Source organism: Salvelinus namaycush, unplaced genomic scaffold (assembly GCF_016432855.1).
Source record: "Salvelinus namaycush isolate Seneca unplaced genomic scaffold, SaNama_1.0 Scaffold60, whole genome shotgun sequence".
NCBI classification, from domain to species: domain Eukaryota; kingdom Metazoa; phylum Chordata; class Actinopteri; order Salmoniformes; family Salmonidae; genus Salvelinus; species Salvelinus namaycush.
The window spans coordinates 246112-273448 of NW_024061309.1; the positions used below are offsets into that span (position 1 = coordinate 246112).

General features: G+C 41.4%; 1 protein-coding gene across 1 annotated transcript; it reads left to right on the forward strand.

Annotated features, from left to right (window-relative positions):
• Nucleotides 1–2059: 2059 nt before the first annotated feature.
• On the forward strand, nt 2060–20962 carry LOC120042023 (myosin heavy chain, fast skeletal muscle-like). The gene is made up of 40 exons (XM_038986914.1): nt 2060–2101; nt 2231–2458; nt 2804–2950; nt 3134–3290; nt 3618–3645; nt 3896–4004; nt 4119–4211; nt 4388–4448; nt 4648–4746; nt 5537–5640; nt 7190–7328; nt 8202–8320; nt 8490–8639; nt 8737–8907; nt 9135–9450; nt 9958–10022; nt 10116–10203; nt 10319–10436; nt 10744–10867; nt 11262–11398; nt 12078–12333; nt 13104–13346; nt 13664–13840; nt 13939–14084; nt 14276–14366; nt 14555–14944; nt 15042–15168; nt 15342–15460; nt 15612–15808; nt 15949–16132; nt 16269–16434; nt 16756–16880; nt 17145–17453; nt 18549–18752; nt 18947–19072; nt 19238–19408; nt 19692–19796; nt 19886–19981; nt 20406–20537; nt 20844–20962. Exons 2-40 carry the CDS (start codon nt 2243–2245, stop codon nt 20862–20864), a joined length of 5826 nt encoding a protein of 1941 aa, XP_038842842.1. The 5' UTR covers nt 2060–2101; nt 2231–2242; the 3' UTR covers nt 20865–20962.
• The last annotated feature ends 6375 nt before the right edge of the window (nt 20963–27337 follow it).

The following is a 27337-nucleotide window of genomic DNA, read 5'->3' on the forward strand; positions in this document are numbered from 1 at the left end:
TAAATTAATCTAGCCAGCTATCTAAACTCGTAGTAATCATGGTCTAAACCGTCCGGGCACGCAGGGCATGTCCTTGGGGCCATGACTTCCACTGTGGCCCAAATCTCACTTAGGGCCCCAAAAGGCTAGGGCCGGCCCTGTGTAAGGTTTCAAGCTATTGAACATTAATATGGCTGCATCATATTAGACACAAAGAACATTTAAACGACTATTAAATGCATAAGTTTGAAAACAGCAAAGATGAGATAGATATTGAAGAATGTGAAATGCCTGACTTGAAAGAAGAACTTCCTGATTTGATTTATTAGGATCCCTATTGGCCGACGCCAATGGTGACAGCTAGTCTTACTGGAGTCCGAAACACCCAAAAAAGACATTAAAGACAAAATACTTTACGATTTACATACATTAAAATACGTTAACATCTAGTGTGTGTGCATTACATTGCTGAATTACATGTATTAAAAATAGTTTAAAGAAATGTCTCTGCTGATGGTGGCTCCCTCAGAAGTTGCTAGAGCTGTCTGTTAGAAAGATATTAAAAGTGTATTGTAAAGGATTAATTAAAATGTAATGGAAATGGAAAGGAATCTGTTACTTTATTGTAACTATCCCCTCTTCACTTTATAGCAGTTTTATAGAAGCCAGCTGCTAAACGATTTACCTCAGAGTGTAATACAAGTTTGAGGCAGCTACATGGCTGTCAGAAATATGAGTGGATAAGATGATTTAAATACTGTACTGATGTTATGTAAGCCTTAAGAACCCTCCTGGACCGTTTTAGACAACTGAAACGTGAGACAAATAAAAGCTCCTGCAGCATCTTCAATAGATTATACTGTAGATAAATAATTACACAGTTGATTTAACACTTTTATGAGTTGTAACTGAAAGCCTAAATGTTTCTGTTGTAGCTTAAAAAATCATTTTTGCAATATGGTTTTACCAGGGTGACAAATCAAACTAAGCAAAGCACGGAGTAATGGCCAATTCCTTCACAAGCATGAGGTGACTGAGGAGACAGTTTAGATGTGTTTGAAAGCAAAATAATATATATATATTTTTTAAATATAAAGAAAGCTGTTGATAAGGATTAATCCCACAAAAATGAAACTAAATTAAGTAAGATTATATTTTTATTACAATTGTAGTGTCATTACAGTATTTGAGTGGCACTGTCATAATTATTGTTATTATATTCTTATCTATTTTTTACCTCACAATTGTTTTCTTAAAACATTATTGTTGATTAAGGGCTTGTAAGTAAGCATTTCACTGTAAGGTCCTGTTGTATTTGGCGCATGTGACAAATAACATTTGATTTGATCTAATTTACGTCAATTCAGTGAAATTCAATTCAGAAACAAATATTTCATTAAAAAGTAATGTAATGGGAGTATGGTTCATCGTGGGAGCTGGTGGCGCTAGTGAGACACAGAAATACGTAGGTCTCTCATCCAATCCATTTCCTTTACCAGAGTGGTCCATAATTAACTTTTGCTTGGTTGTCAGTTTCAACCAGATATAAGCAGGCTGAAGTCCCAGCATCCTTAAGTCAGACACCTTCTTCCTCTGTGGTAAGACTCTCCACCTCTTCACATGTTTACATTTGCCAACATTTTGTGTGCTCAGAATCTTACATGCGTCTTGTTAGATTTTATTAAGGGTCGGGTTTATGCAATCAATATGCAATCAAGTGGCATTGATTTAAAATGTTTTATTTATTTATTGTGTTTAACTTTAAATGTGTTTTCTATTCAAATCTGTAACTTTCATTTACGGTCAAAAGTGGTGCTCCTGCTGTTTGTAAATTGAGGGGTTGGTTCATAATATAACTGGGTTTTCAGAGGTATTTATTTGAATTCTTGTCAGAATGTGTAGTTAAGTGAGTTGTCACCAGGAAAATGAAAGTCACCAGTAGCACCTGTAGCTGAATTGGACAAGGCTGTAATGATTGTGTTGAATTATACCATTCTAAATGTTTTCTACCTCTTCGGGGGCTAAATGAAATAGCTTTAGATTTGTGCGTATTCACAACAACCTAATGTTTCCCAGGGTTCTCCAAGAAGTACAAATTCATCTGTAGAAGGGGAAAAACAAGGTGAGACATAGTTTGAGTCTTCATAAGAAAAGTGACAAATGTTCTGTGAGAGATGCCACTCACAACTCTGTTGACTGTGGAGGAAGCACCACAGAGTCAATCATGTTTCTTGTTTCGTCTCTTTCCTAGTGATCCGTCACCATGAGTACGGACGCGGAGATGCAGATCTACGGCAAGGCTGCCATATACCTCCGTAAGCCTGAGAAGGAGAGGATGGAGGCACAAACCGCACCCTTTGATTCAAAGAACGCCTGCTATGTCGCAGACACCAAGGAGCTTTACCTTAAGGGTTTGGTCACTGCCAGGGCCAATGGAAAGTGTACTGTAACAGTCACGAATCCTAACGGCACTAAAGAGGTAAGCCTGATTTGAAAAGAATTGAAGATTGTGCAGACACACTTTTTTCATTTTTTATCATGCCAATTGTAAAAAATTAAATAAGTAAAAAAAGATTGATTAATAAGCATTTCTTTGTTTTTTTGTAAGCAGAATATAACCTTCAAACACATCCTTTTATCCCTGCTAATTAAATAGAATGTTCTATATTGACTAGTTAAGTATCACCATGTAGTCGTCAGTGGTTGATAACAAAGTAGTTGGATTAGATGGGGGGGATGCAGTTTTATTTAAAGATTTGTTTTTTAAAGCATTCAGTCCTGTCCAGTTTGATCTGTGTATAATCTAGATTTCTGACTGTTTCAGGAAGGAAAAGAGTTCAAAGAAGCAGATGTCTATGAGATGAACCCCCCTAAGTACGACAAGATTGAGGACATGGCCATGATGACCTACCTGAATGAAGCCTCTGTGTTGTATAACCTCAAAGAGCGTTATGCAGCATGGATGATCTATGTAAGATACCTGTATAAACATACACACTCATACAGTACTACACATAAAGTAATGGTAGACACCAAAACATACCAATACAGTAGACCTACATTACTATGCCATAGTACACCCACATCCTCACATAAATCCAGGTAAACGTCAAGCTGATTTTTCTAATCCCCTAATTTAATCTCTTTCATCCAGACCTACTCTGGGCTGTTCTGTGCCACGGTGAATCCCTACAAGTGGCTTCCTGTGTACGACATGGAGGTTGTTAACGCCTACAGAGGGAAGAAGAGGATGGAGGCTCCACCCCATATCTTCTCCGTCTCTGACAACGCCTTTCAGTTCATGCAGATTGGTATGAGCTCTAATGGATGGATGGATGGATGGATGGATGGATGGATGGATGGATGGATGGATGGATGGATGGATGGATGGATGGATGGATGGATGGATGGATGGATGGATGGATGGATGGATGGATGGATGGATGGAAGTTAAAATGTGCTTTAGAGAGGTATCTGCTATTTTCTAGTCTACGTTAGAACAGTTTACTGGTAATATCTGATTTCACTGGCCTTGAATGGAAAATGTTTCAAAATGAAATCCATGATGATGCTATGAATTCAATAATGTCCCCATAATGTTGCTTGAGTATGATAATCAATATGTTGTTTTGTTACAGACCAGGAGAACCAGTCCGTCCTGATTACGTAAGTTGTTTACTAAAATCTCATTTGAGAAAGGGTTTCTACTGCAATATGTTGTGTCACTTGGGTATGATTAAAATACATGACATTATGAATGGATTAGGCTATGCATAGAAATGAGTCGATGAGTGGGGATACTTGTTAATTTATGTAGGAAAACAGTGTATTTTTCAAGGCTATTTCTTAGTGTAAGTCAATCTGACATTCAAACATGTTACTAAAACCCCTGTTTCTCTGTCATATTAATAACCAGTGGAGAATCCGGTGCAGGAAAGACTGTAAACACCAAGCGTGTCATCCAGTACTTTGCCACCATTGCAGTGTCTGGTGCCAAGAAGGAAGCAGAGCCAGGCAAAATGCAGGTAGGTTGTACCTTTCTAACACATTTCAGTTTGGTGGGCTGTGTTCAAGCAATCGAGAATAACTAACTTTACTACTTTACCAGTTTCTGAGCAACTTGTGTTTGTCTCAATCAGGGGTCTCTTGAGGATCAGATCATTGCTGCTAACCCTCTGCTGGAGTCTTACGGTAATGCCAAGACAGTGAGGAACGACAACTCGTCTCGCTTTGTAAGTATGAAGGGCATACTGTGAAAGTGATCTAATATTAGACAAATGTATTTCAGTATTTCCCATTTGTTATATCAATAGATGTTCGACAAATTGTAACATTTAAAGGAGTCTATCAAAGTAAAATGTTAGATGTATTTAGTTATCCTCTTTCTAACCCCCGTGCTCTACTTTAGGGTAAATTCATCAGGATTCACTTCCAAGGTAGCAAACTGGCTAAAGCTGACATTGAGACCTGTGAGTTGATTTTGATTGTTTCTCAATTCTTTACTAAATTCACACAGATTTTTGGGGGAGATAATCTTATTTAATGTTCACTCTCTCTCTGTCTCTGTCTCTCTCTCTCTCTGTCTCTCTCTCTCTCTCTCTCTCTCTCTCTCTCTCTCTCTCTCTCTCTCTCTCTCTTTGTGTCAATCTCTCTTTCTTTCTCTCTCAGACCTGCTAGAGAAGTCCAGAGTGTCCTTCCAGCTTCCCGATGAGAGAGGCTACCACATCTTCTTCCAGATGATGACCAATCACAAACCTGAGGTTGTTGGTAAGGCAAAGTAGAGTTACAGGATAAATTATTCCCACCCCCATCTGTGGAATTCATTGTCCACACTATTAATACTATTACAATGAGTACATCCAACGTAACAAGGCATCTAGATATGAGTCAGGTCTTTGGGGAAGATGTATCAAGTAATGCACTCTGATAAGTATTGTGAAAGTATCTTTCAAGGATTTGATGTAATCTATCATACGACATCCAGTGGCCCTTTGGGGTATTTCAGATGATCCCAGAGGTCTGTTATTATCTCTGACCCTCTGTGTGGCATTATCACATGTCCAATATATTAAGTAACCTAATACTATGATTTAAAATAGAATGACGAAGCTGTAAAACATTATCCTAGATATGAACCATCAACTTAATGAATACCATTGGTGTTTAATAAGGGTTTCAGCATGAAATATCATTTATTTTATTATTTTACACATTCGGTTTTATTATATGTGTTTGTTGTCAATGTTAAGGCATCAAGCTGGGGGCAGTTGTTAAACAAAAGTAAATAATTTGAAGAATTGTAATATAAGATGAATACATTTTTTTAAAGTTATTAAAAAATGAATTATCAAAGTTACGATATGTTGCCATAGATTTTCTGTTAATTGCCAAAATTACGGTAACTTTGGTAAATTACCGCCGATAGCTTTGAAACCCTAACCATGATATAAAATACTTGAGTCCATCGACTGAGTAAAGGAGAGAGAGAGAAACTGTAAAGGTAGAACAGCAGAAATCTAAGAGATTTAACTGACAAGACATTCTCTGTTGTCCATAGAAATGGCGCTCATCACCACCAACCCCTACGACTTCCCCATGTGCAGCCAGGGCCAGATCACTGTGGCCAGCATCAACGACAAGGAAGAGCTGGATGCCACAGACGTGAGTCAAACAAAGGGTTCATCATATTCTAGATATGGAATGGGTAGGACCACCGTACACACTGAATGCACTGTGCAATTCCAACTTGGTGGCAGCTGGGAATTTTCATGTATTTTGTTTTGCCTTATTGTTAGTTAGGCATGTGCCTCAAAGAACTCTTCATGCCTTCACACTTCACCTTGAGGCACACACTGTACATGTAAGACATACACAAGAGAGTGTCACTAAGTCCCTGTGGAGCTGTGTAAAATAGAGGTTGACACGGGAGTGAAAATTCATTCCTTTCCCATCTTGTCCTGTCAATGTTTTTTCCTGTACTGCCCTAATCCAGCAACAGTTCTACAACCCTTGAACTTTCCTGTCTCTTCCGGATAAAAAAAAAATCACTCTTGCTCCGTCCAGTGCTCATTTTTTGCGCACAGAAATACAGTATGTAGGCTATTGTGTTTGTTTAGGAAGTATGCTAAATCATTTCAGTAATGCAATACGCGACTGTGATATGTGGTTGTCTTACCTAATCTTAGTTAAATGCACTGACTGTAGGCCTAAATCGCCCTGGATAAGAACATATTCTAAACTACCTAAATCTAAATGAATTAAAGCTGGAGGATGAGGACAGACCACAGTAACCTACAGCTGAGCACTGCCGCATATGAATATTTACAACACAATAACATTTACAACATGGACATAAAAAATAAACCTGAGCGGGCATTACTGCATAAGTCAATACCTTTTTATTTCACTCTTCACCTCATACGTTACGGGTTTAGTTAAATACACGAACAATCAGGCTTGACGATAAAGTTGTTGGGAGTAGAGCAGCTATTTGTCCCGCTTTCTTGTTGGTAACGTTAGCGTATTTCATTACACCGCAGCATTTATTTTTTTTACAAGCCATGTACTAGGTTCCGTCATTGTCAGAGACAAGCCCATCAAATTGAACTAAAACATCTCTCTTTCCTTGGCTCTAATGTTAATATTGTTAGTGATGGGTCCTTGGCGGCAACAAGATGTTGCAATTCCTCTACTAAAGGCTTCGTCATTTAGCCTACTAACGTAAACTGGCATCTGAGGTAGCGTTGTGACCGGCTACAACTGGAGTGAGCGGCGAGGGTGAACCGACAGAAGGGGAGGGGGAAATTACAATGTATTTCGTTTTTTTAAAAGTTTATTTTCATGAAATGCTCTACACATGACATATTTCCATCCCCAAAAAACGATGTTTTATAACTATACATGTTCAGCCAGCTCCTGTGGACTGTTGACCCTGTCCGAACTTGATTCTAGACCTCCACTACCATTCCTGACAGAATCCCGCAGGACCCGCAAAAACCCGCGGGAGTCCTGTTCCCGTGTCAATCTCTAGTCTAAAATTCATTTTGTGCTGTCATCAACCAGTGTTGGCCAAGTGTAATCACGTGGATCTGAGAAGCCAGTCAAATGGATCCATCCCATTTGTTCTGCTGACAGAACAGAACTGTAGTGTACTGTATGTGAGATAACTACCGTTCAGTTCATCACTATTGTACTTCCTGTCTAATGCCAGGATGCCATTACAGTCCTGGGCTTCAGTAATGATGAAAAGATGAACATCTACAAGCTGACAGGAGCTGTACTGCACCATGGCAACTTGAAATTCAAGCAGAAGCAGCGTGAGGAGCAGGCCGAGCCAGACGGCACAGAGGGTGAGTCCACTCATACAATATGTAAACATTAGTCCCATTCCCAGTCCCACTCATAGATATACAATATGTAATCATTAGTCCCATTCCCAGTCCCACTCATAGATATACAATATGTAATCATTAGTCCCATTCCCAGTCCCACTCATAGATATACAATATGTAATCATTAGTCCCATTCCCAGTCCCAATCATAGATATACAATATGTAATCATTAGTCTCAATCCCTGTCCCACTCATAGATATACAATATGTAATCATTAGTCCCATTCCCAGTCCCACTAATAGATATACAATATGTAAACATTAGTCCCATTCCCAGTCCCACTAATAGATATACAATATGTAAACATTAGTCCCATTCCCAGTCCCAATCATAGATATAGAATATGTAAACATTAGTCCCATTCCCAGTCCCAATCATAGATATACAATATGTAATCATTAGTCCCATTCCCAGTCCCACTAATAGATATACAATATGTAAACATTAGTCCCATTCCCAGTCCCAATCATAGATATACAATATGTAATCATTTGTCCCATTCCCAGTCCCAATCATAGATATACAATATGTAGACATTAGTCCCATTCCCAGTCCCAATCATAGATATACAACATGTAGACATTAGTCCCATTCCCAGTCCCACTCATAGATATACGCCACGTAAGACAGACAGAGCCTCATCAAAGTCCGGCAGGAGATAATTTATGGAGACCAAATTCCAACCTCCAGAAATGCTTTAAACTGTTGGATGTGGGTTCATATCAAAACGTAGCCCCCAAAACAACTTGTCCAAAACCTTTTGTCAGTGTGACATCAGAAACAAGTGATCTTGTGTTTCTGAGTCTGTTGATGTTGGTTCTCTCTCCAGTGGCTGATAAAATCGCCTACCTGGTGGGCCTGAACTCAGCTGAGATGCTGAAGGCTCTGTGCTACCCCAGAGTGAAGGTCGGCAATGAGTATGTGACCAAGGGACAGACTGTGCCTCAGGTAAGGCGGCCAAACACGGCTTCTACCATCTTCTGAGCACCATACATCTTTTGGTGATGAGTGCATTGCTTGTTTTGAAGAGTGATGTTGTTTTCCCCAAAGCTCTTTTCACCTCATCACTTGACATGGTCAACATCTCATGTATTCATTAGAGGTATTATCATTGCAGGTTAATAACTCAGTCTCGGCTCTGGCCAAGTCCATCTACGAGAGGATGTTCTTGTGGATGGTCATCCGTATCAACGAGATGTTGGACACCAAGAATCCAAGACAGTTCTATATCGGTGTGCTCGACATTGCTGGGTTTGAGATCTTTGATGTGAGTCTGAGACCAGAACAAGACAATGAGTTGTGATTGAGAGGGATTACAGCCTTGTATGATGATGAAATGATCCCTTCTGAAATTCCATCAACAGTACAACAGCATGGAGCAGCTGTGCATCAACTTCACCAATGAGAAACTGCAACAGTTTTTCAACCACACCATGTTCGTCCTGGAACAAGAGGAGTACAAGAAGGAGGGAATCGTCTGGGCCTTCATTGACTTCGGCATGGACTTGGCTGCCTGCATTGAGCTTATTGAGAAGGTAAGCTGTCTGTCAGGATTATAATGGACCTCAACAGCAAAGCTCAAATGGAGTGATGTGTGAGATATTATCACATGGTACAACGTATCTGACTGTTGAGAACTCAAAATGTTTTCTATTATGGGCCCCTAAATGAAGATACTCTGATAATAGCATGTTTGCTGAAAGAATAAATGTGATCCTAAATGTAAATATCACTAATTTGATGTACATCTCTTTTCATAAAGCCATTGGGCATCTTCTCCATCCTTGAAGAGGAGTGCATGTTCCCCAAGTCTTCAGACACTACCTTCAAGGACAAGCTGTACGCCCAGCATCTTGGCAAAACCAAGGCGTTTGAGAAGCCCAAGCCAGCCAAAGGCAAGGCAGAGGCCCACTTCTCCCTGGTTCACTACGCCGGCACTGTGGACTACAACATCACTGGCTGGCTGGAGAAGAACAAGGACCCCCTGAACGACTCTGTTCTTCAGCTGTACGGGAAATCCTCAGTCAAACTGATGGCGACCCTGTACGTCGCTGCCCCACCTGAGGGTAAGACTAGCAGCACATCAAAAGATTTAATGAAGAAATAGTTACAACTCAGTCCCATTTTCTTTAAAGGGTCAATCTGCAGTTGCTACATCCATTTGTGGACTTTTAAGATATGTACCATTCATTCTTGAAGAACATCAGTTTAGTTCAACCGTTGTACCCCATCAGAACCCAAATTTGATCTTGTTTTACTCCAATGTTTGTAAACAAAGTAAAGGGAAACAAGATGGTCAGTCCTTTAATACATGGCTCTGTCTATACATTTGAGTGGTTACATTTCTCCAGCCCCGTCTCTCATGTTTTTATTGAAACAGGGGCAGGGAGCATGCTTTGTTATTGTTTCAACTGCTGATTGCTGCTTTAAATGTATCACGATTTCTCTGGGTGATTTACTGGGTTAATTTACTCATACAATAGGTGTTATTTTACACAATCTCATTGGCAGCATTTGCATTAAGATAAGTGTGAAGTTAACCTGAGATTCTCTCATTTATATTGAACTTTTCTCCATTACAACAGATACAACCAAGAAAGGAGGCAAGAAGAAGGGTGGTTCCATGCAGACTGTGTCCTCCCAGTTCAGGGTGAGCTTTTAAAATGGGGATATTCAGTCCTTCAAAAGGTGTAGTGATGATCAGAAATGATTTCTGAGAACAAGGTTTGTAACCCTCTTACAGGAGAACTTACATAAGCTGATGACCAACTTGAGGAGCACTCATCCTCACTTTGTACGCTGCCTGATCCCCAACGAGTCAAAGACTCCAGGTACAATAAACATTGAGTTAAATATGACATCTTATCAGTACAATATTAGTAACCTTAACGAACCAATCTTTCACCTGTTTATGAGTATTTAAAGAGACTTGGTTTGTGTTTGCAGGTCTGATGGAGAACTTCCTGGTTATCCACCAGCTCAGGTGTAATGGTGTTCTGGAGGGTATTAGGATCTGCAGGAAGGGCTTCCCCAGCAGAATCATCTATGCTGACTTCAAGCAGAGGTACACACACACACACACACACACACACACACACACACACACACACACACACACACACACACACACACACACACACACACACAGACACACACAACACACACACACACACACACACACACACACACACACACACACACACACACACACACACACACACACACACACACACACACACACACACACACACACACACACACACACACACACACATACATAAATATTTGCTCTGAGGGTTTTCCCAGCATCAGAATAGGCTTAACCAAACCGATTACAACTTGACATATGTTAAACATTTCTCCTGATTCAGGTACAAAGTACTGAATGCCAGCGTCATCCCCGAGGGCCAGTTCATGGACAACAAGAAGGCTTCTGAGAAGCTGCTTGGGTCCATTGATGTGAATCACGAGGACTACAAGTTTGGACACACCAAGGTCAGTCAAATACCCCCAGCAAGAGATGCCAACTAAAACACAACTTCAATGATCATTTAAACTCTAACCATTAAATGTCTCTCCAGTTGATCTATCCATCTTGTTATTATTTCTTAAAAATGTTTATAAAAAATATTATACTCAATTAATTATTTTGTGCATTATGTCAGAATGGTATGTCTGCAGTTATCTATATCAGTGTACATTATTAATCTACAGCTATACAATAACTTACAGCTCATAAACAACCAATCCCATGGTTTGTTTGTAAGGATTACAATGTTTATGTTGTTCAAATCGATCTAGTGGTTTTGTTCCTCTCTTTTGATTCACCCCTTTCTGTCTGTTACCACCTGACTGTGGTTCCATAATTGACCATGTCAACCTGTGTCAGGTGTTCTTCAAAGCCGGTCTGCTGGGTGTCCTGGAGGAGATGAGAGATGAGAAGCTGGCCTCTCTGGTCGGCATGGTCCAGGCTCTCAGCCGTGGATTCCTCATGAGGAGAGAGTTCACCAAGATGATGGAGAGGAGGTGAGGAAGAGTAGACATCTTGGCAAACTGTTCTGTCAACCACCTGTATGTAATGTATAGTGATTACATAGTGAATATGCTGTGAGTTGTTCAGGATGAGAAGGTACATGTTATAACATTCTATTAAAGTAGCAGTTTGGGATTTAGCAAGCTGTTCAATTGTTATTTAACTAAGTGATATTTACCCATTCATTCTGGAATAATATGAAATGCCTCATGATCTTAACATCACCTGTCAGTCCTTTCATCTAGAGCGCTGTCTATACATTTAAGAGGGATTATATTTCCCTAGCCCCATTCCTCAGCTGTATGCAAAAAGTGGTGGGGTCCGTGTTTTGTTATTCTTCGAATCGCAGAATGTAGCTTTAAATACGTCATCCAGTGATGTTTTTTTTTACTGTTAAGGAATACTAGAAATGCCTCTCCTTGAAGTTTGCAGTTGTATTAAAAAAAATACAATTTTCTTCAAAACATATATTTTTACCATTTAGTGTTTGTACTTTACTGTATTTATACTTGGGATATCGTTTTCCACAGGGAAAAAACCCCCCAAAAACACCTTTAAGCATGTCACTCACCGTGTCACTCACCGTGTCACTCACCGTGTCACTCACCGTGTCACTCACCGTGTCACTCACCATGTCACTCACCATGTCACTCTATCCTTTCTGTGGACCAGAGATTCCGTCTTCACCATCCAGTACAACATCCGTTCATTCATGAATGTGAAAACCTGGCCATGGATGAAGTTGTACTTCAAGATCAAGCCCCTGCTGCAGAGCGCTGAGACTGAGAAGGAGCTGGCCAACATGAAGGAGAACTATGAGAAGATGACGACAGACCTGGCCAAGGCTCTGGCCAAGAAGAAGGAGTTGGAGGAGAAGATGGTGGCCATGGTGCAGGAGAGGAGTGACCTGGCGCTTCAAGTCGCATCTGTGAGTGAGAAACAACCCTCATCAGAGCACATTTAGACACACAAGTACACAGACACGATCGCACACACATCAGCACGTATGAACAATACTTGAATAGGATGGCCCTGACTAGAATACAGTATATACATATGAAGTGGGTAAAACAGTGTTCCATGTCTATGTACATAGGGCAGCAGCCTCTCAGGTGACTAGAATACAGTATATACTGTACATATGAAGTGGGTAAAACAGTATATTCCCCCCAAGACTTGGGGAACATGCACTCCTTTTCAAGGATGGACCAGTGTTCGATTATTAAAGTGGCCAGTGATTCCATGTCTATGTACATAGGGCAGCAGCCTCTAAGGTGCAGGGTTGAGTAACCAGTGATCCCATGTCTATATACAAAGGGCAGCAGCCTCTAAGGTGCAGGGTTGAGTAACCAGTGATTCCATGTCTATGTACAAAGGGCAGCAGCCTCTAAGGTGCAGGGTTGAGTAACCGGGTAGTAACCGGCTAGTGATGGCTATTTAACAGTCTGATGGCCTTGAGATAGAAGCTGTTTTCCAGTCTTTCGGTCCCAGCTTTGACACACCTGTACTGACCCCGCCTTCTGGATGATAGCGGGGTGAACAGGCGGTTGAAGTCCTTGATGATCTTTTTGGCCTGTGATATATATTTATATATGTCATGCATTTAAATGGATTTGCTCTGACTTATTTGACTAAATCAAGTCTATATTTTGATACACAAAGTGAGAACACAGGTTTTTTCTCCTGTTCTGAAACCAGGATTCAGAGAATCTGAACGATGCTGAGGAAAGGTGTGAGGGGCTCATCAAGAGCAAGATCCAGCTGGAGGCCAAACTCAAAGAGACGACTGAGAGGCTGGAGGATGAGGAGGAGATGAATGCTGAGTTGACTGCCAAGAAGAGGAAGCTGGAGGATGAGTGCTCTGAGCTGAAGAAGGACATTGATGACCTGGAGCTCACCTTGGCCAAAGTGGAGAAGGAGAAGCACGCAACTGAAAACAAGGTCTCGTAGACAGTCTAACCAAACAATAATCCAAAGAATAATCAACTCAAAACAGAAATGTACTTTTTGTGGGTTCAGTAATAATTAAGACACAAAATAGTGGAATTTCAGTTGTGGTGTTCTCCCCACATTCATTGCATGTTCTGCTACCAACTCGTTTTTTTGATTTCCATTCAGTACACTGGCATGGAGTACAGTGCCATCTAGTGTTGAATCTATAGTACTGTACTTGTTGACACATTTCTTTAATAAATGTAACTAATTCTCCAATTTATGGTGAAGTGACCAAAGACTCATTTTGTTGTGGCTGTTTTCAGGTTAAAAACCTGACAGAGGAGATGGCGTCTATGGATGAGAGTGTTGCCAAGCTGACCAAGGAGAAGAAAGCCCTCCAAGAGGCCCACCAGCAGACACTGGACGACCTGCAGGCAGAGGAGGACAAAGTCAACACTCTGACCAAGGCCAAGACCAAGCTGGAACAGCAAGTGGACGACGTGAGTGGAGTTTGACATTTTGGCCATGATAGTGTGTAAGATGTTATTGTCTTCAGTTGTTTAGATTTGACCAACACATGTCTGTTTATATCTTGTAGCTTGAGGGTTCTCTGGAGCAAGAGAAGAAGCTCCGTATGGACCTTGAGAGATCCAAGAGAAAGCTGGAGGGAGATCTGAAACTGGCCCAGGAGTCCATAATGGACCTGGAGAATGACAAGCAGCAGTCTGATGAGAAAATCAAGAAGTAAACACAAATAAATTACTACCATATTCCTTGCCATCTTAATCAACATAATGGTTCTTCTTGGCTCATTCTTGTGATTATGAATTAGACTTTGTATGTGATTCTTACAAGCAAAGTGAATGGTAAAATATGCTCCCTTTATACTGTCTAACCAAAACAAACTTTGCAAACAACGTGTTTGTGTTTGTTAGGAAGGAGTTTGAGACCAGCCAGCTCCTCAGCAAGATAGAGGATGAGCAGTCTCTGGGAGCTCAGCTGCAGAAGAAGATCAAGGAACTCCAGGTACAGTACAGGATCTCAGCTGTCTAATGGGACACTGTCTAATGAATATAGTAAATATGTTAGTGTAACTGGCTATGTATAAACACATTTATACTAAATATACAATACATACTATTATTATGTAGTGAGGTTCAATTGTTTCAACTGTATTGTAGTGTTCATCCCCCTGCTCCTACCCCCTGTTTTAGGCCCGTATTGAGGAGCTGGAGGAGGAAATTGAGGCTGAGCGTGCTGCCAGGGCCAAGGTTGAGAAGCAGAGGGCCGATCTCTCCAGGGAACTTGAGGAGATCAGCGAGAGACTGGAGGAGGCCGGAGGCGCCACTGCTGCTCAGATTGAGATGAACAAGAAGCGCGAGGCTGAGTTCCAGAAGCTGCGTCGTGATCTTGAAGAGTCCACCCTGCAGCATGAGGCCACAGCCGCCGCTCTGCGCAAGAAGCAGGCCGACAGTGTGGCTGAGCTCGGGGAGCAGATCGACAACCTGCAACGCGTCAAGCAGAAGCTGGAGAAGGAGAAGAGCGAGTACAAGATGGAGATTGATGACCTCTCCAGCAACATGGAGGCTGTCGCCAAGGCTAAGGTGAGTAGTGATGTTTTGGTCGAGCAGTGTTGAGGAGGGTCAGCTAAATTACCATTCAATAAACTGAAGTTGACAGTCCCATATGTTTCACTAACAGGGCAATCTGGAGAAGATGTGCCGTACTCTTGAGGACCAGCTGAGTGAGCTCAAGACTAAGAATGATGAGAATGCTCGCCAGGTCAACGACATCAGCGGACAGAGGGCCAGACTCCTGACAGAAAATGGTACCTTCAACAATGAACAACAAACCAATATAGTTCACCTCAGTAGTACACAATAACATGTATCGGGGGCTGTAAATTCAGTCCACATAGTTTCTGCACTACGATTCCTCAAAATACAAGTTCAATCTTAGAGAACAGAGTCCCCATAACAAGATGTCTCTCTATTCCTGCAGGTGAGTTTGGCCGCCAGCTGGAGGAGAAGGAAGCCCTGGTGTCTCAGCTGACCAGAGGCAAACAGGCCTTCACCCAGCAGGTGGAGGAGCTGAAGAGACAGATTGAGGAGGAGGTCAAGGTAAGGCACCCAAAATGGAAACCACCCACCACAGTTTAAAGCTTTATCTACACATAGACTGTTTCTACGCCACCCTCAGAGACTTCTAATATCATTTGTTTTACTCTCTCTCTCTAATCTCTCTTTGTCTTTCTTTCTCTCTCTCTCAAAGGCTAAAAACGCACTGGCCCATGGTGTCCAGTCTGCCCGCCATGACTGTGATCTCCTGAGAGAGCAGTTTGAGGAGGAGCAGGAGGCCAAGGCAGAGCTGCAGCGCGGCATGTCCAAGGCCAACAGTGAGGTGGCTCAGTGGAGGACTAAGTATGAAACTGATGCCATCCAACGCACAGAGGAGCTGGAGGAGGCCAAGTGAGTTGCAATAACTCAAATAAGCGGTGTGGATGGTGAGGGTGGTAGGGGGATCTGAGAAAATGTTACTTCAATATGTACTGCAACATTTCTTTCACAACAAATGACTCACCATAACACCACCCTCTGTTGTCCAACAGGAAGAAGCTGGCCCAGCGTCTGCAGGAGGCTGAGGAGACCATTGAGGCGACCAACTCAAAGTGCGCCTCCCTGGAGAAGACCAAGCAGAGACTGCAGGGAGAGGTGGAGGACCTCATGATTGACGTTGAGAGAGCCAACGCCATGGCCGCCAACCTTGACAAGAAGCAGAGGAACTTTGACAAGGTGAACATTTATAAACATCACTCTAGGGTGATGTTTCCTGTCTGCTATTTGATCAGATGTAGTATAATTGTAGCATATTTCTGATTCAAAACTCTCCATCAATGAGTTGTAATGAAAATCCCATGGATTTCCCCAGGTTCTGGCAGATTGGAAGCAGAAGTATGAGGAGGGTCAGGCTGAGCTGGAAGGAGCTCAGAAGGAGGCTCGCTCTATGAGCACTGAACTCTTCAAGATGAAGAACTCATACGAGGAGGCTCTGGATCATCTGGAGACTCTGAAGAGGGAGAACAAGAACCTGCAACGTGAGCATTTGACAGCAGTTATTTTCGTCCGATGTTTGACCAGTGTTTGAAAATGGAATCAACTGTAATCATTAATATTATATAAAAATTACTTTTTAACAATCTCAGAATGTTCATGTAAAGTTTAAAATATATTTTTTGGAACTTGTAATTGGTATTCCTTTGAACAACCCAATGATGTGGTGGGAAATTAGATTAGCAAGACAGTATGAAGTACTGTTATTGAATTATCTGTTATTATAATTCATGATAAACTTCAGTGCATTGGTGATATCTACTGAATATCTCCTGAGTCTAAACAGCTCCTGTGTTTGTGTGCAGAGGAGATCTCTGACCTGACTGAGCAGATCGGAGAGACTGGCAAGAGCATCCATGAGCTGGAGAAGGCCAAGAAGACCGTGGAGACAGAGAAGTCTGAGATCCAGACCGCTCTGGAGGAGGCGGAGGTACAAACTACAGCTGTTTGACAATCCAGTGCTCCCTTTATCGGTGTTTATTGTAGTCATATATTCAGTTTGTAATTATTTGTGTTAAACACGTCCAAATGTACTGAGCACAATTTGACTGACTGCTTCTCCTTGTCCAGGGCACATAACTTGTTTTCTCAAAATATATGGTCATGTACATTGGCTAGCTCAGTTAGTCATGTTATGAATACATCTCCCAGCTTAGTGAAGGGTTGCTTCTTCTGACTGCTTCTCTTCGTCCAGGGCACACTGGAGCACGAGGAATCCAAGATTCTGCGTGTGCAGCTGGAGCTGAACCAGATCAAGGGTGAGGTGGACAGGAAGATCGCTGAGAAGGACGAGGAGATGGAGCAGATCAAGAGGAACAGCCAGAGGGTGGTTGACTCCATGCAGAGCACCCTGGACTCTGAGGTCAGGAGCAGGAATGACGCCCTGAGGGTGAAGAAGAAGATGGAGGGAGACCTGAACGAGATGGAGATTCAGCTGAGCCACGCCAACAGGCAGGCCGCTGAGGCCCAGAAACAGCTGAGGAACGTCCAGGGACAGTACAAGGTAAAGGGACTGGGACATCAGGCTAAAAAACCTGAACATGGGGAGGGATGTGTTCGTGAATCAGTAGAAAATAATAGATCAGAGGAATGTACTCGAGTCGACTAATATACTGTAGGAAGGTAGGGATATTAGAGTGGACTAATATACTGTAGGGATATTGGAGTGGACTAAAATACTGTAGGAAGGTAGGGATATTGGAGTGGACTAATATACTGTAGGAAGGTAGGGATATTGGAGTGAACTAATATACTGTAGGAAGGTAGGGATATTGGAGTGGACTAATATACTGTAGGAAGGTAGGGATATTACACTCTTAGAAGTAAAGGTGCCTGGAAGAACCTTTTGGGTTGTCGCACCAGCAGAACCTTTCCAGTTGAAACCAGGAACCTTTTTGTGATTGGAGCGGTTACATTTTGAACCTATTTAATAATATATTATAGAGGTGGCAGCCTATCAGATTGGAGATGTGGCTTATTGGAGGGTTATTTTTTGTCATCCGTTAGCACAAATGTCATTCCTGTATACTGCAAATTAAAATGTTTCTTGAATATTTATGCATATTGAATATTCTAATATAATCTTCTTTTTTTTAAATTGCTGATGATATAAAAATAGTAAGGTTGTAAATAGTCCAACTTTGGGATTTGCTCTTGAGGAATGAATACACCTCCACTGGCCTCATTGAAGCAACAAAACTGTCCGTGTTCAACCTTAACATGTGATGACAATACAACAGAACAGATGAACATGAATTAAATGTACTCTGTTTGGCCCCAAAACAATCTATCTTAAAGCCCCTACTAAGTCTTCCTCCACTCCAGGGGTTCCTCCATGAACCCGCTGCTGCATCCAACCATTAAAGGTTTATCCAAGAACCCCTCAACTAACCAAATGTGAAAATATGAACCATTGACTAGCAATGGTTCCTTGAGGAACTCTAGGGGTTCCTTGAGGATACCCAGGATTCCTCTAGTCACCACTAATTATTAGAGTGTAGAAATGTAGGGATATTAGGAACATTTTTACCCATTAACATTTCTCTCACCGATCATATCGCCCCTACTTCCACAATTCCTAATTCATTGTGAACCCCAGGATGCCCAATTGCACCTTGATGATGCCGTCCGCGCCGCAGAGGACATGAAGGAGCAGGCAGCCATGGTGGAGCGCAGAAACGGTCTGATGGTGGCTGAAATCGAGGAGCTGAGAGTTGCTCTGGAGCAGACAGAGAGAGGACGCAAAGTTGCTGAGACTGAGCTGGTCGACGCCAGCGAGCGCGTCGGACTGCTGCACTCCCAGGTACGGGTCAAAGGCCATTTCTAATGAAACTCAACCAAGCATACCGATTACACACACATATATAATTCAACAGTGCTTAATATTGATAAACCTTTAATATTTTCGTAGTTTTATATTTATATTTTCATAATTTCAGCCTTGTGACTTGTAAGTTATCTTGAGAGTCAAACAAATGGCCTTGTTTCCTCCTTCAGAACACCAGCCTTGCGAACACCAAGAAAAAGCTGGAGACTGACCTGGTTCAGGTGCAGGGAGAGGTGGACGACATCGTCCAGGAGGCCAGGAACGCAGAGGAGAAGGCCAAGAAGGCCATCACTGACGTGAGTCCTTATGATCTACTCAATTACATAAACTAGATTTGTCCCCAAAGGCCAATGGAAGCTGGGCTGGTTAAACAAAGATCTCAAAAAGGAGGTCAGATGATCTCAGAGGGACATTATGATTGGTGCCAGTTGGTGCATAAATGAAACTAACTACCATTCCAGGCGGCCATGATGGCTGAGGAGCTGAAGAAGGAGCAGGACACCAGCTCTCACCTGGAGAGGATGAAGAAGAACCTGGAGGTCACAGTCAAGGACCTGCAGCACCGCCTGGATGAGGCTGAGAATCTGGCCATGAAGGGAGGCAAGAAGCAGCTCCAGAAACTGGAGTCCAGGGTGAGTTAACAGCAGGGTGGATTGAAAGACAGATTGCTGGAAATGTATTTGATCATATAAAAATACACAGGAGCATTGTGTCATGGCTTTTTCTCTGAATCACCCACCTACATCATGAAATGTCGTTGTTTTATTATAGACCCCTTTAATTAAAATCGTAAAAGTTCATAGGAGTAGACAACACTTCTTGACCAGTAGAAGAACATTCCTCTGTTTTACAAAGATTTGTTACGTCTGACTTCACCACCTCACATAGATGCCTACGTTTATTTCTTCCACAAAGGTGCGTGAGCTCGAGTCTGAGGTGGAGGCCGAGCAGAGAAGAGGTGTAGACGCGGTCAAGGGAGTCCGCAAGTATGAGCGCAGAGTCAAGGAGCTCACTTACCAGGTAAGAAAAAGTGCATTCTTCACACACTCAAGCACACTGGTTTGTGTGTTAACACTATGGACTATTGATTCTTGTAACTTCTCCCACAGACTGAGGAGGATAAGAAGAACGTTGCCAGACTTCAGGACCTGGTAGATAAGCTGCAGATGAAAGTGAAGGCCTACAAGAGGCAGGCTGAGGAAGCGGTGAGTCACAGACTTAGTCAAAACCTCTGAAAGCTTACATTCCCTAGTAGACATTACAAAACGTCTAGACAGTTTAGTTGAAGTGTTGTACTGCACATCAGTCAACATTGACTCAGTTGATAGTGCAAGTCATTTCTGAAGAAATGTATGCACAGTGACTCCTCTTCCTATGTGTAACAATTTAAAGTAGAGCGGGTTGAATATTATTTAGCTTTGTGCCGGGGGCTGGTCTGGTGGTAGTGCTGACTCTCCTGGATCACATGGTCCTGGAAGCAGCAGTTTATCCCCTGTTCCACCACTCACTTTCTCTCATGTATCATCCTTCTCCCTCATAATTCCTTTAAGAAATATATATTAAATTGCTACCTGAAGCTTCAAACGTTCAATACTGATGTTAGGCTCTCCCTCTCTTTTCTTTACCCAGGAGGAAGCATCCAACCAGCACATGTCTAAGTTCAGGAAGGTTCAGAATGAGCTGGAGGAGGCCGAGGAGCGTGCTGACATCGCTGAGACTCAGGTCAACAAGCTCAGATCCAAGAGCCGCGACAGCGGAAAGGTACAGAAGTGCTGCTAACCCTACACCTGATTGATGTTCAAACATGACCACATCAACACCACCTATGATTCATTCTTCACAGATGTCAATACTGACCTTTTACAATCACTCAAATGTTGAGGATCTCTGAGAAACACATTTCAGGACAGGGTAAATAATCCAAATTTAGTTGGTACTTCAAAATCGAAAATCAAGCTGAGCACAGAGTCGTAAATACTTGATCCATTCTGTTATTTCCAAGTGTTGATATATTTATCATGTTCATTATTAATACTGATCTATTCTGTTATTTCTTTCTTCTTACAGGGAAAAGAAGTTGCTGAATAAACAAGACCAAAGTCTTATCAATTTCCTGTGTTTCATAAAATATGACTTTCATGGTGAAATGTTGATCATTGATTAAAAACATGTAGACTTACATACACTTCCTTTGTGACTGTGGACTTATTTCTCAGAAAACAGCTTTTCATACCACAAAAATATTGTACTTTAACTAAAGGAGCAATCTGGGATTCAAGCAACATCAAAGCGGACACCCCAACAAAGCGGTCATTTTGTTTTGCTGACCAGCTGAGGGATGAGGATGGAGAAATGTAACTACACAATTCATAGACTAAGCTATTATAATCATCCATAACATCAACAGGATAGTTTTAACCCTTTACACTCAGGGGAAGGGGCCTATATGAACACGCCCAAATTGAAATGTCTCCATAAGAAACAAATAGGAGAAGCAAGATGGTAGCATAACCATGGTAACAATTGAGAGAGAACACTTTGGTGATTGGATGGAAATTACTCAGAACAAAGTTCTCAGGATACAACAAAACAGATTTTTTGCATTTGAATTTTGTCCCAGATAATGCGCACAATAATCTCATGTGGCCAGACGACGTGAAAATAAATGGTAATCTATCATCTGACCAAATTACACAAGATTTTAGTCCTGGGTTATCCGAGATTATGCGCATATATACATGAAAAAAGTAAAGAAAATATGATATTGATTTATCATTAGCCAATTTGCATTTCCCCCCCAAAAGAAATGCAGATATACACTTCCATAATGATTAGCGTTCCCTCGTCCCCTCTAGTGGTGAAATTACGATAATTCACATGACAAACACGATAATAGACATTATAAACACGGTACAAGACATTATAAACACGGTAATTCACATTATAAACACGGTAATTCACATTATAGACGCGGTAATAGACATTATAAACACGGTAATTCACATTATAAACACAGTAATTGACATTATAAACAGGATCTCAGACATTAAAAGCACGGTAATTCACATTATAAACACGGTAATTCACATTTTAAACATGGTAATTCACATTATAAACAGGGTCTCAGACATTATAAACATGGTAATTCACATTATAAACATGGTAATTGACATTATAAACACGGTAATTCACATTATGAACACGGTAATTGACATTATAAACAGGGTCTCAGACATTAAAAGCACGGTAATTCACATTATAAACACGGTAATTCACATTTTAAACATGGTAATTCACATTATAAACAGGGTCTCAGACATTATAAACATGGTAATTCACATTATAAACATGGTAATTGACATTATAAACACGGTAATTCACATTATGAACACGGTAATTGACATTATAAACAGGGTCTCAGACATTAAACGCACGGTAATTCACATTATAAACACGGTACCAGACATTATAAACAGGGTAACAGACATTATAAACACGGTAATTCACATTATAAACACGGTACCAGACATTATAAACACGGTACCAGACATTATAAACACGGTAATTCACATTATAAACACGGTACCAGACATTATAAACACGGTAACAGACATTATAAACACAGTACCAGACATTATAAACACGGTAATTGACATTATAAACAGGGTCTCAGACATTAAAAGCACGGTAATTCACATTATAAACACGGTACCAGACATTATAAACACGGTACCAGACATTATAAACACGGTAATTCACATTATAAACACGGTAATTCACATTATAAACACGGTAATTGACATTATAAACAGGGCCTCAGACATTATAAACACGGTACCAGACATTATAAACACGGTAACAGACATTATAAACACGGTACCAGACATTATAAACACGGTAACAGACATTATAAACACGGTACCAGACATTATAAACACGGTACCAGACATTATAAACACGGTACCAGACATTATAAACACGGTAACAGACATTATAAACACGGTACCAGACATTATAAACACGGTAACAGACATTATAAACACGGTACCAGACATTATAAACACGGTACCAGACATTATAAACACGGTACCAGACATTATAAACACGGTACCAGACATTATAAACACGGTAACAGACATTATAAACATGGTACCAGACATTATAAACACGGTACCAGACATTATAAACACGGTAACAGACATTATAAACACGGTACCAGACATTATAAACACGGTACCAGACATTATAAACACGGTACCAGACATTATAAACACGGTACCAGACATTATAAACACGGTAACAGACATTATAAACACGGTACCAGACATTATAAACACGGTACCAGACATTATAAAAATGCTCCAGTCATAGTCTGTTTTCTCTGCCCCCGCCCGGCAAGCGGTACCAGAGTGCCAAGTCTAGGTCCAAAAAGGCTCCTTAACAGCTGCTACCCCCAAGTCATAAGACTGCTGAACAATCTTATCTTTGTTTTTACACTGCTGCTACTCGCTGTTTATTATCTACGCATAGTCACTTTACAAATGACCTCGACTAACCTTTACCTCCGCACATTGACTCAGTACTTTTATTGTTTTTATTTGTAATTAACTAGTAAGTATTTTCTTAACTCTATTTCTTGAACTGCATTGTTGGTTAAGAGCTTGTAAATAAGCATTTCACGGTAAGGTGTTCGGTACCTGTTGTGTTCGGTGCATGTGACAAATACAATTTGATATGATTTCATTTTGATTATAAACAGGCAACAGGCTTTTGGAATGTTCAGATGGATAAATGTACCTTTCATGAGGAAAATAGAATAGTCGGATTAGTGCTCACAAAATCACGATAACAAAACAATTAGCTTGCTCATTAATCCTAATATTGATTTTTGTTGAACACTGTACAGTCTGTACAGAAAGACACTTGATGATAACTGATAATTCATGGCAAGGACAATATTTTCACAAAACGTTTGTTCAATATATGGATTGAATACGTGCTGCATATATAGGACCTTCTCTCTGCAGCTCTGAGGAGTATCAGCAAATTGTCTTTAAAATGGCTGACAAAATGAAGCCAATCTTAAACTGTGTAGTGAAGTCAGCCTGTATCCAGGGTTGGGATAGTTTCTGTCTCTCCTTGACCTCTGAAGAAGTTGTATGAGGGGGGTGATGGTGTCGACGCGGGCCATACTCAGGTCCTCATCAAACTCGAGGTCAATGTAGAAGAGTTCTACCTGCAACTTAAAGGGGTTATTGAAAGAGTTCTCCTATGGGGACAGACAAAGAACCCTTTAAGGTTCTTGATGGCACGTTTTTTTCCCCTAATGTACAGTCGTGGCCAAAAGTTTTGAGAATGACACAAATATATATTTTCACAAAGTCTGCTGCCTCAGTTTGTATGATGGCAATTTGCATATACTCCAGAATGTTATGAAGAGTGATCAGATGAATTTCAATTAATTGCAAAGTCCCTCTTTGCCATGCAAATGAACCGAATCCCCCCCAAAACATTACCACTGCATTTCAGCCCTAGCACAAAAGGACCAGCTGACATCATGTCAGTGATTCTCTCGTTAACACAGGTGTGAGTGTTGATGAGGACAAGGCTGGAGATCACTCTGTCATGCTGATTGAGTTCGAATAACAGACTGGAAGCTTCAAAAGGAGGGTGGTGCTTGGAATCATTGTTCTTCCTCTGTCAGCCATGGTTACCTGCAAGGAAACAGGTGCCGTCATCATTGCTTTGCACAAAAAGGGCTTCACAGGCAAGGATATTGCTGCCAGTAAAATTGCACCTAAATCAACCATTTATCGGATCATCTAGAACTTCAAGGAGAGCGGTTCAATTGTTGTGAAGAAGGCTTCAGGGCGCCCAAGAAAGTCCAAGCGCCAGGACCGTCTCCTAAAGTTGATTCAGCTGCGGGATCAGGGCACCACCAGTACACAGCTTGCTCAGGAATGGCAGCAGGCAGGTGTGAGTGCATCTGCACGCACAGTGAGGCAAAGACTTTTGGAGGATGGCCTGGTGTCAAGAAGGGCAGCAAAGAAGCCACTTCTCTCCAGGAACAACATCAGGGACAGACTGATATTCTGCAAAAAAGTACAGGGATTGGACTGCTGAGGACTGGGGTAAAGTCATTTTCTCTGATGAATCCCCTTTCCGATTGTTTGGGGCATCCGGAAAAAAGCTTGTCCGAGAAGACAAGGTGAGCGCTACCGTCAGTCCTGTGTCATGCCAACAGTAAAGCATCCTGAGACCATTCATGTGTGGGGTTGCTTCTCAGCCAAGGGAATCCCCCCTTTTGCCTAAGAATACAGCCATGAATAAAGGATGGTACCAACACATCCTCCGAGAGCAACTTCTCCCAACCATCCAGGAACAGTTTGGTGATGAACAATGCATTTTCCAGCATAATGGAGCACCTTGCCAAAAGGCAAAAGTGATAACTAAGTGGCTCGGGGAACATAACATTGATATTTTGGGTCCATGGCCAGGAAACTCCCGAGACCTTAATCCCATTGAGAACTTGTGGTCAATCCTCAAGTGGCGCGTGGACAAACAAAACCCCACAAATTCTGACAAACTCCAAGCATTGATTATGCAAGAATAGGCTGCCTTCAATCAGGATGTGGCCCAGAAGTTAATTGACAGCATGCCAGGGCGGATTGCAGAGGTCTTGAAAAAGAAGGGTCAACACTGCAAATATTGACTCTTTGCATCAACTTCATGTAATTGTCAATAAAAGCCTTTGACACTTATGAAATTCCTGTAATTACACTTCAGTATTCCATAGTAACATCTGACAAAAATGTCTAAAGACACTGAAGCAGCAAACTTTGTGGAACTCAACGTTCTTGACCGCAGATCTGTAGTTCCAAAAGCTGCCGGAGACTAGGAATTCCACGTATGTTGTGCATGATGGATACAAAAAAACACCCTCCATTTACCTTTTATGGTGGCAATAATAACCTTTATTTAATGTATAATTTGGCACTAATCTAAAGTTTGGATTGACAAACTCCCATTGATATGAATTTTTTTCTTTATTGCTTGTGTTGATAATTGGATATGGAGAAGGGTGAGCCGGTCAAGGATCGATTCGGACAAGGTGGTAAATTGTATGACAAGTGACAGTTTTATTCAGAGTGAAGATATCTGGTACAAGCGTATACGGTCTCGTTCCTTCGGCTCATAGAGAACCTCCAGAAAAAAGCCCAGATAACAGAATGTATAGACATTTTATACAACACAGAAAGTAGGTTGAGTCTGGAAGTTCTGGTCCTTTGGTTGGTTCTGGACAGGTTGTTGTCTTCTCAGATTGGTCCTGATGAGCTGGGCGTCATCCTTCTGAGTCTTATAGCAAAAGTTCTTTGTTATCAAATGTTCAGCTAAGCAGGAGATTTTGTGTGTGCGTAGTCAGCCCTCTGTCCTTGGTTATGTGTGTGTCTCATTATTTCGTGAAATGCGGACCCAAGCACTCTTTTGATCAAGGCCTTTCCTTATCAGTGTTTATAAAAGGTCTGTGCCAGCCATCTGTCTTTGGGTGTGTGAGAAACCCTGCTTAGAAAGAAGTTAGTTATAACAATGTAATAGCAATATGCTTGTGTTATTTTAAATGGTATTTATTACAAATCCCTCTCTTCACGTCTCCAAAGAGACGTGACATAAACTAGGTAAAAGTAAGAAAAGCAAAAGTAAACAACCAGGGAAACTTTCTCAGAGAGAAAGTTTTGATTCCCTCTCTTCACGTCTCCAAAGAGACGTGACATAAACTAGGTAAAAGTAAGAAAAGCAAAAGTAAACAACCAGGGAAACTTTCTCAGAGAGAAAGTTTTGATTCCCTCTCTTCACGTCTCCTAAGAGACGTGACATAAACATGGGATCAAGCAGGAGTATTATATGCAGAAACTTTCTTGAAGAGAAAGTTTCATATGCCCTCTCTTCACGTCTCCTAAGAGACGTGACATAAACTAGAAAAAGGTAAAAGCAGCAGGCATGTTGTTGTCCTCAAAAGATGGAGGGCCTTCATCCCCTAAAAGAGGAAACATCTGGGAAGGGCTTGTTGGGTCAATGGCTTTAGATATGACCCTAGTGGTGAGTGAACGAATGCATGGTATGCAACAGCAACCACACAAAACCAAAATGGCTGCAAACACTGAGATAGAAACCAAAATTGAGGACACCAGGGTTTTATATTTCCCAAAAGCATCCATCCAGGAATCCCACATGGAGGTGTCTACACCAGAATGGGATTTCATCTTACCATTAAGAGTCCTCAAGCCTTCTAAGGCAATGGTCAGACTACCATCAGTGGCGGTGTTGTTAGGTATAAAGGTGCAACACTGTTCACCAAACATAGAGCATACACCTCCCTTCTCAGAGAGTAGCATGTCTACTGCAATGCGGTTTTGGAAGGCCATCAAGCTGGTAGCCTCCAATTGGCCATGTACCGCCTCAAAGCCTTGCTGGGTCCAATTGCCTAGTTTTTGGACATTAAAAATGGATATAGTTAATCCTGTCAACATTTTTATTAATGGTGCACCACCAGCAAAATGATG

Excerpts from the sequence above, each read along its gene's own strand:
- LOC120042023 (XM_038986914.1), top strand. The coding sequence starts at position 2,243 with ATGAGTACGGACGCGGAGATGCAGATCTACGGCAAGGCTGCCATATAC. Across the intron at positions 13,841-13,938 it reads TGGAACAGCAAGTGGACGAC|CTTGAGGGTTCTCTGGAGCA; the intron begins GTGAGTGGAGTT and ends TATATCTTGTAG. Across the intron at positions 14,367-14,554 it reads AGAAGATCAAGGAACTCCAG|GCCCGTATTGAGGAGCTGGA; the intron begins GTACAGTACAGG and ends CCCCTGTTTTAG.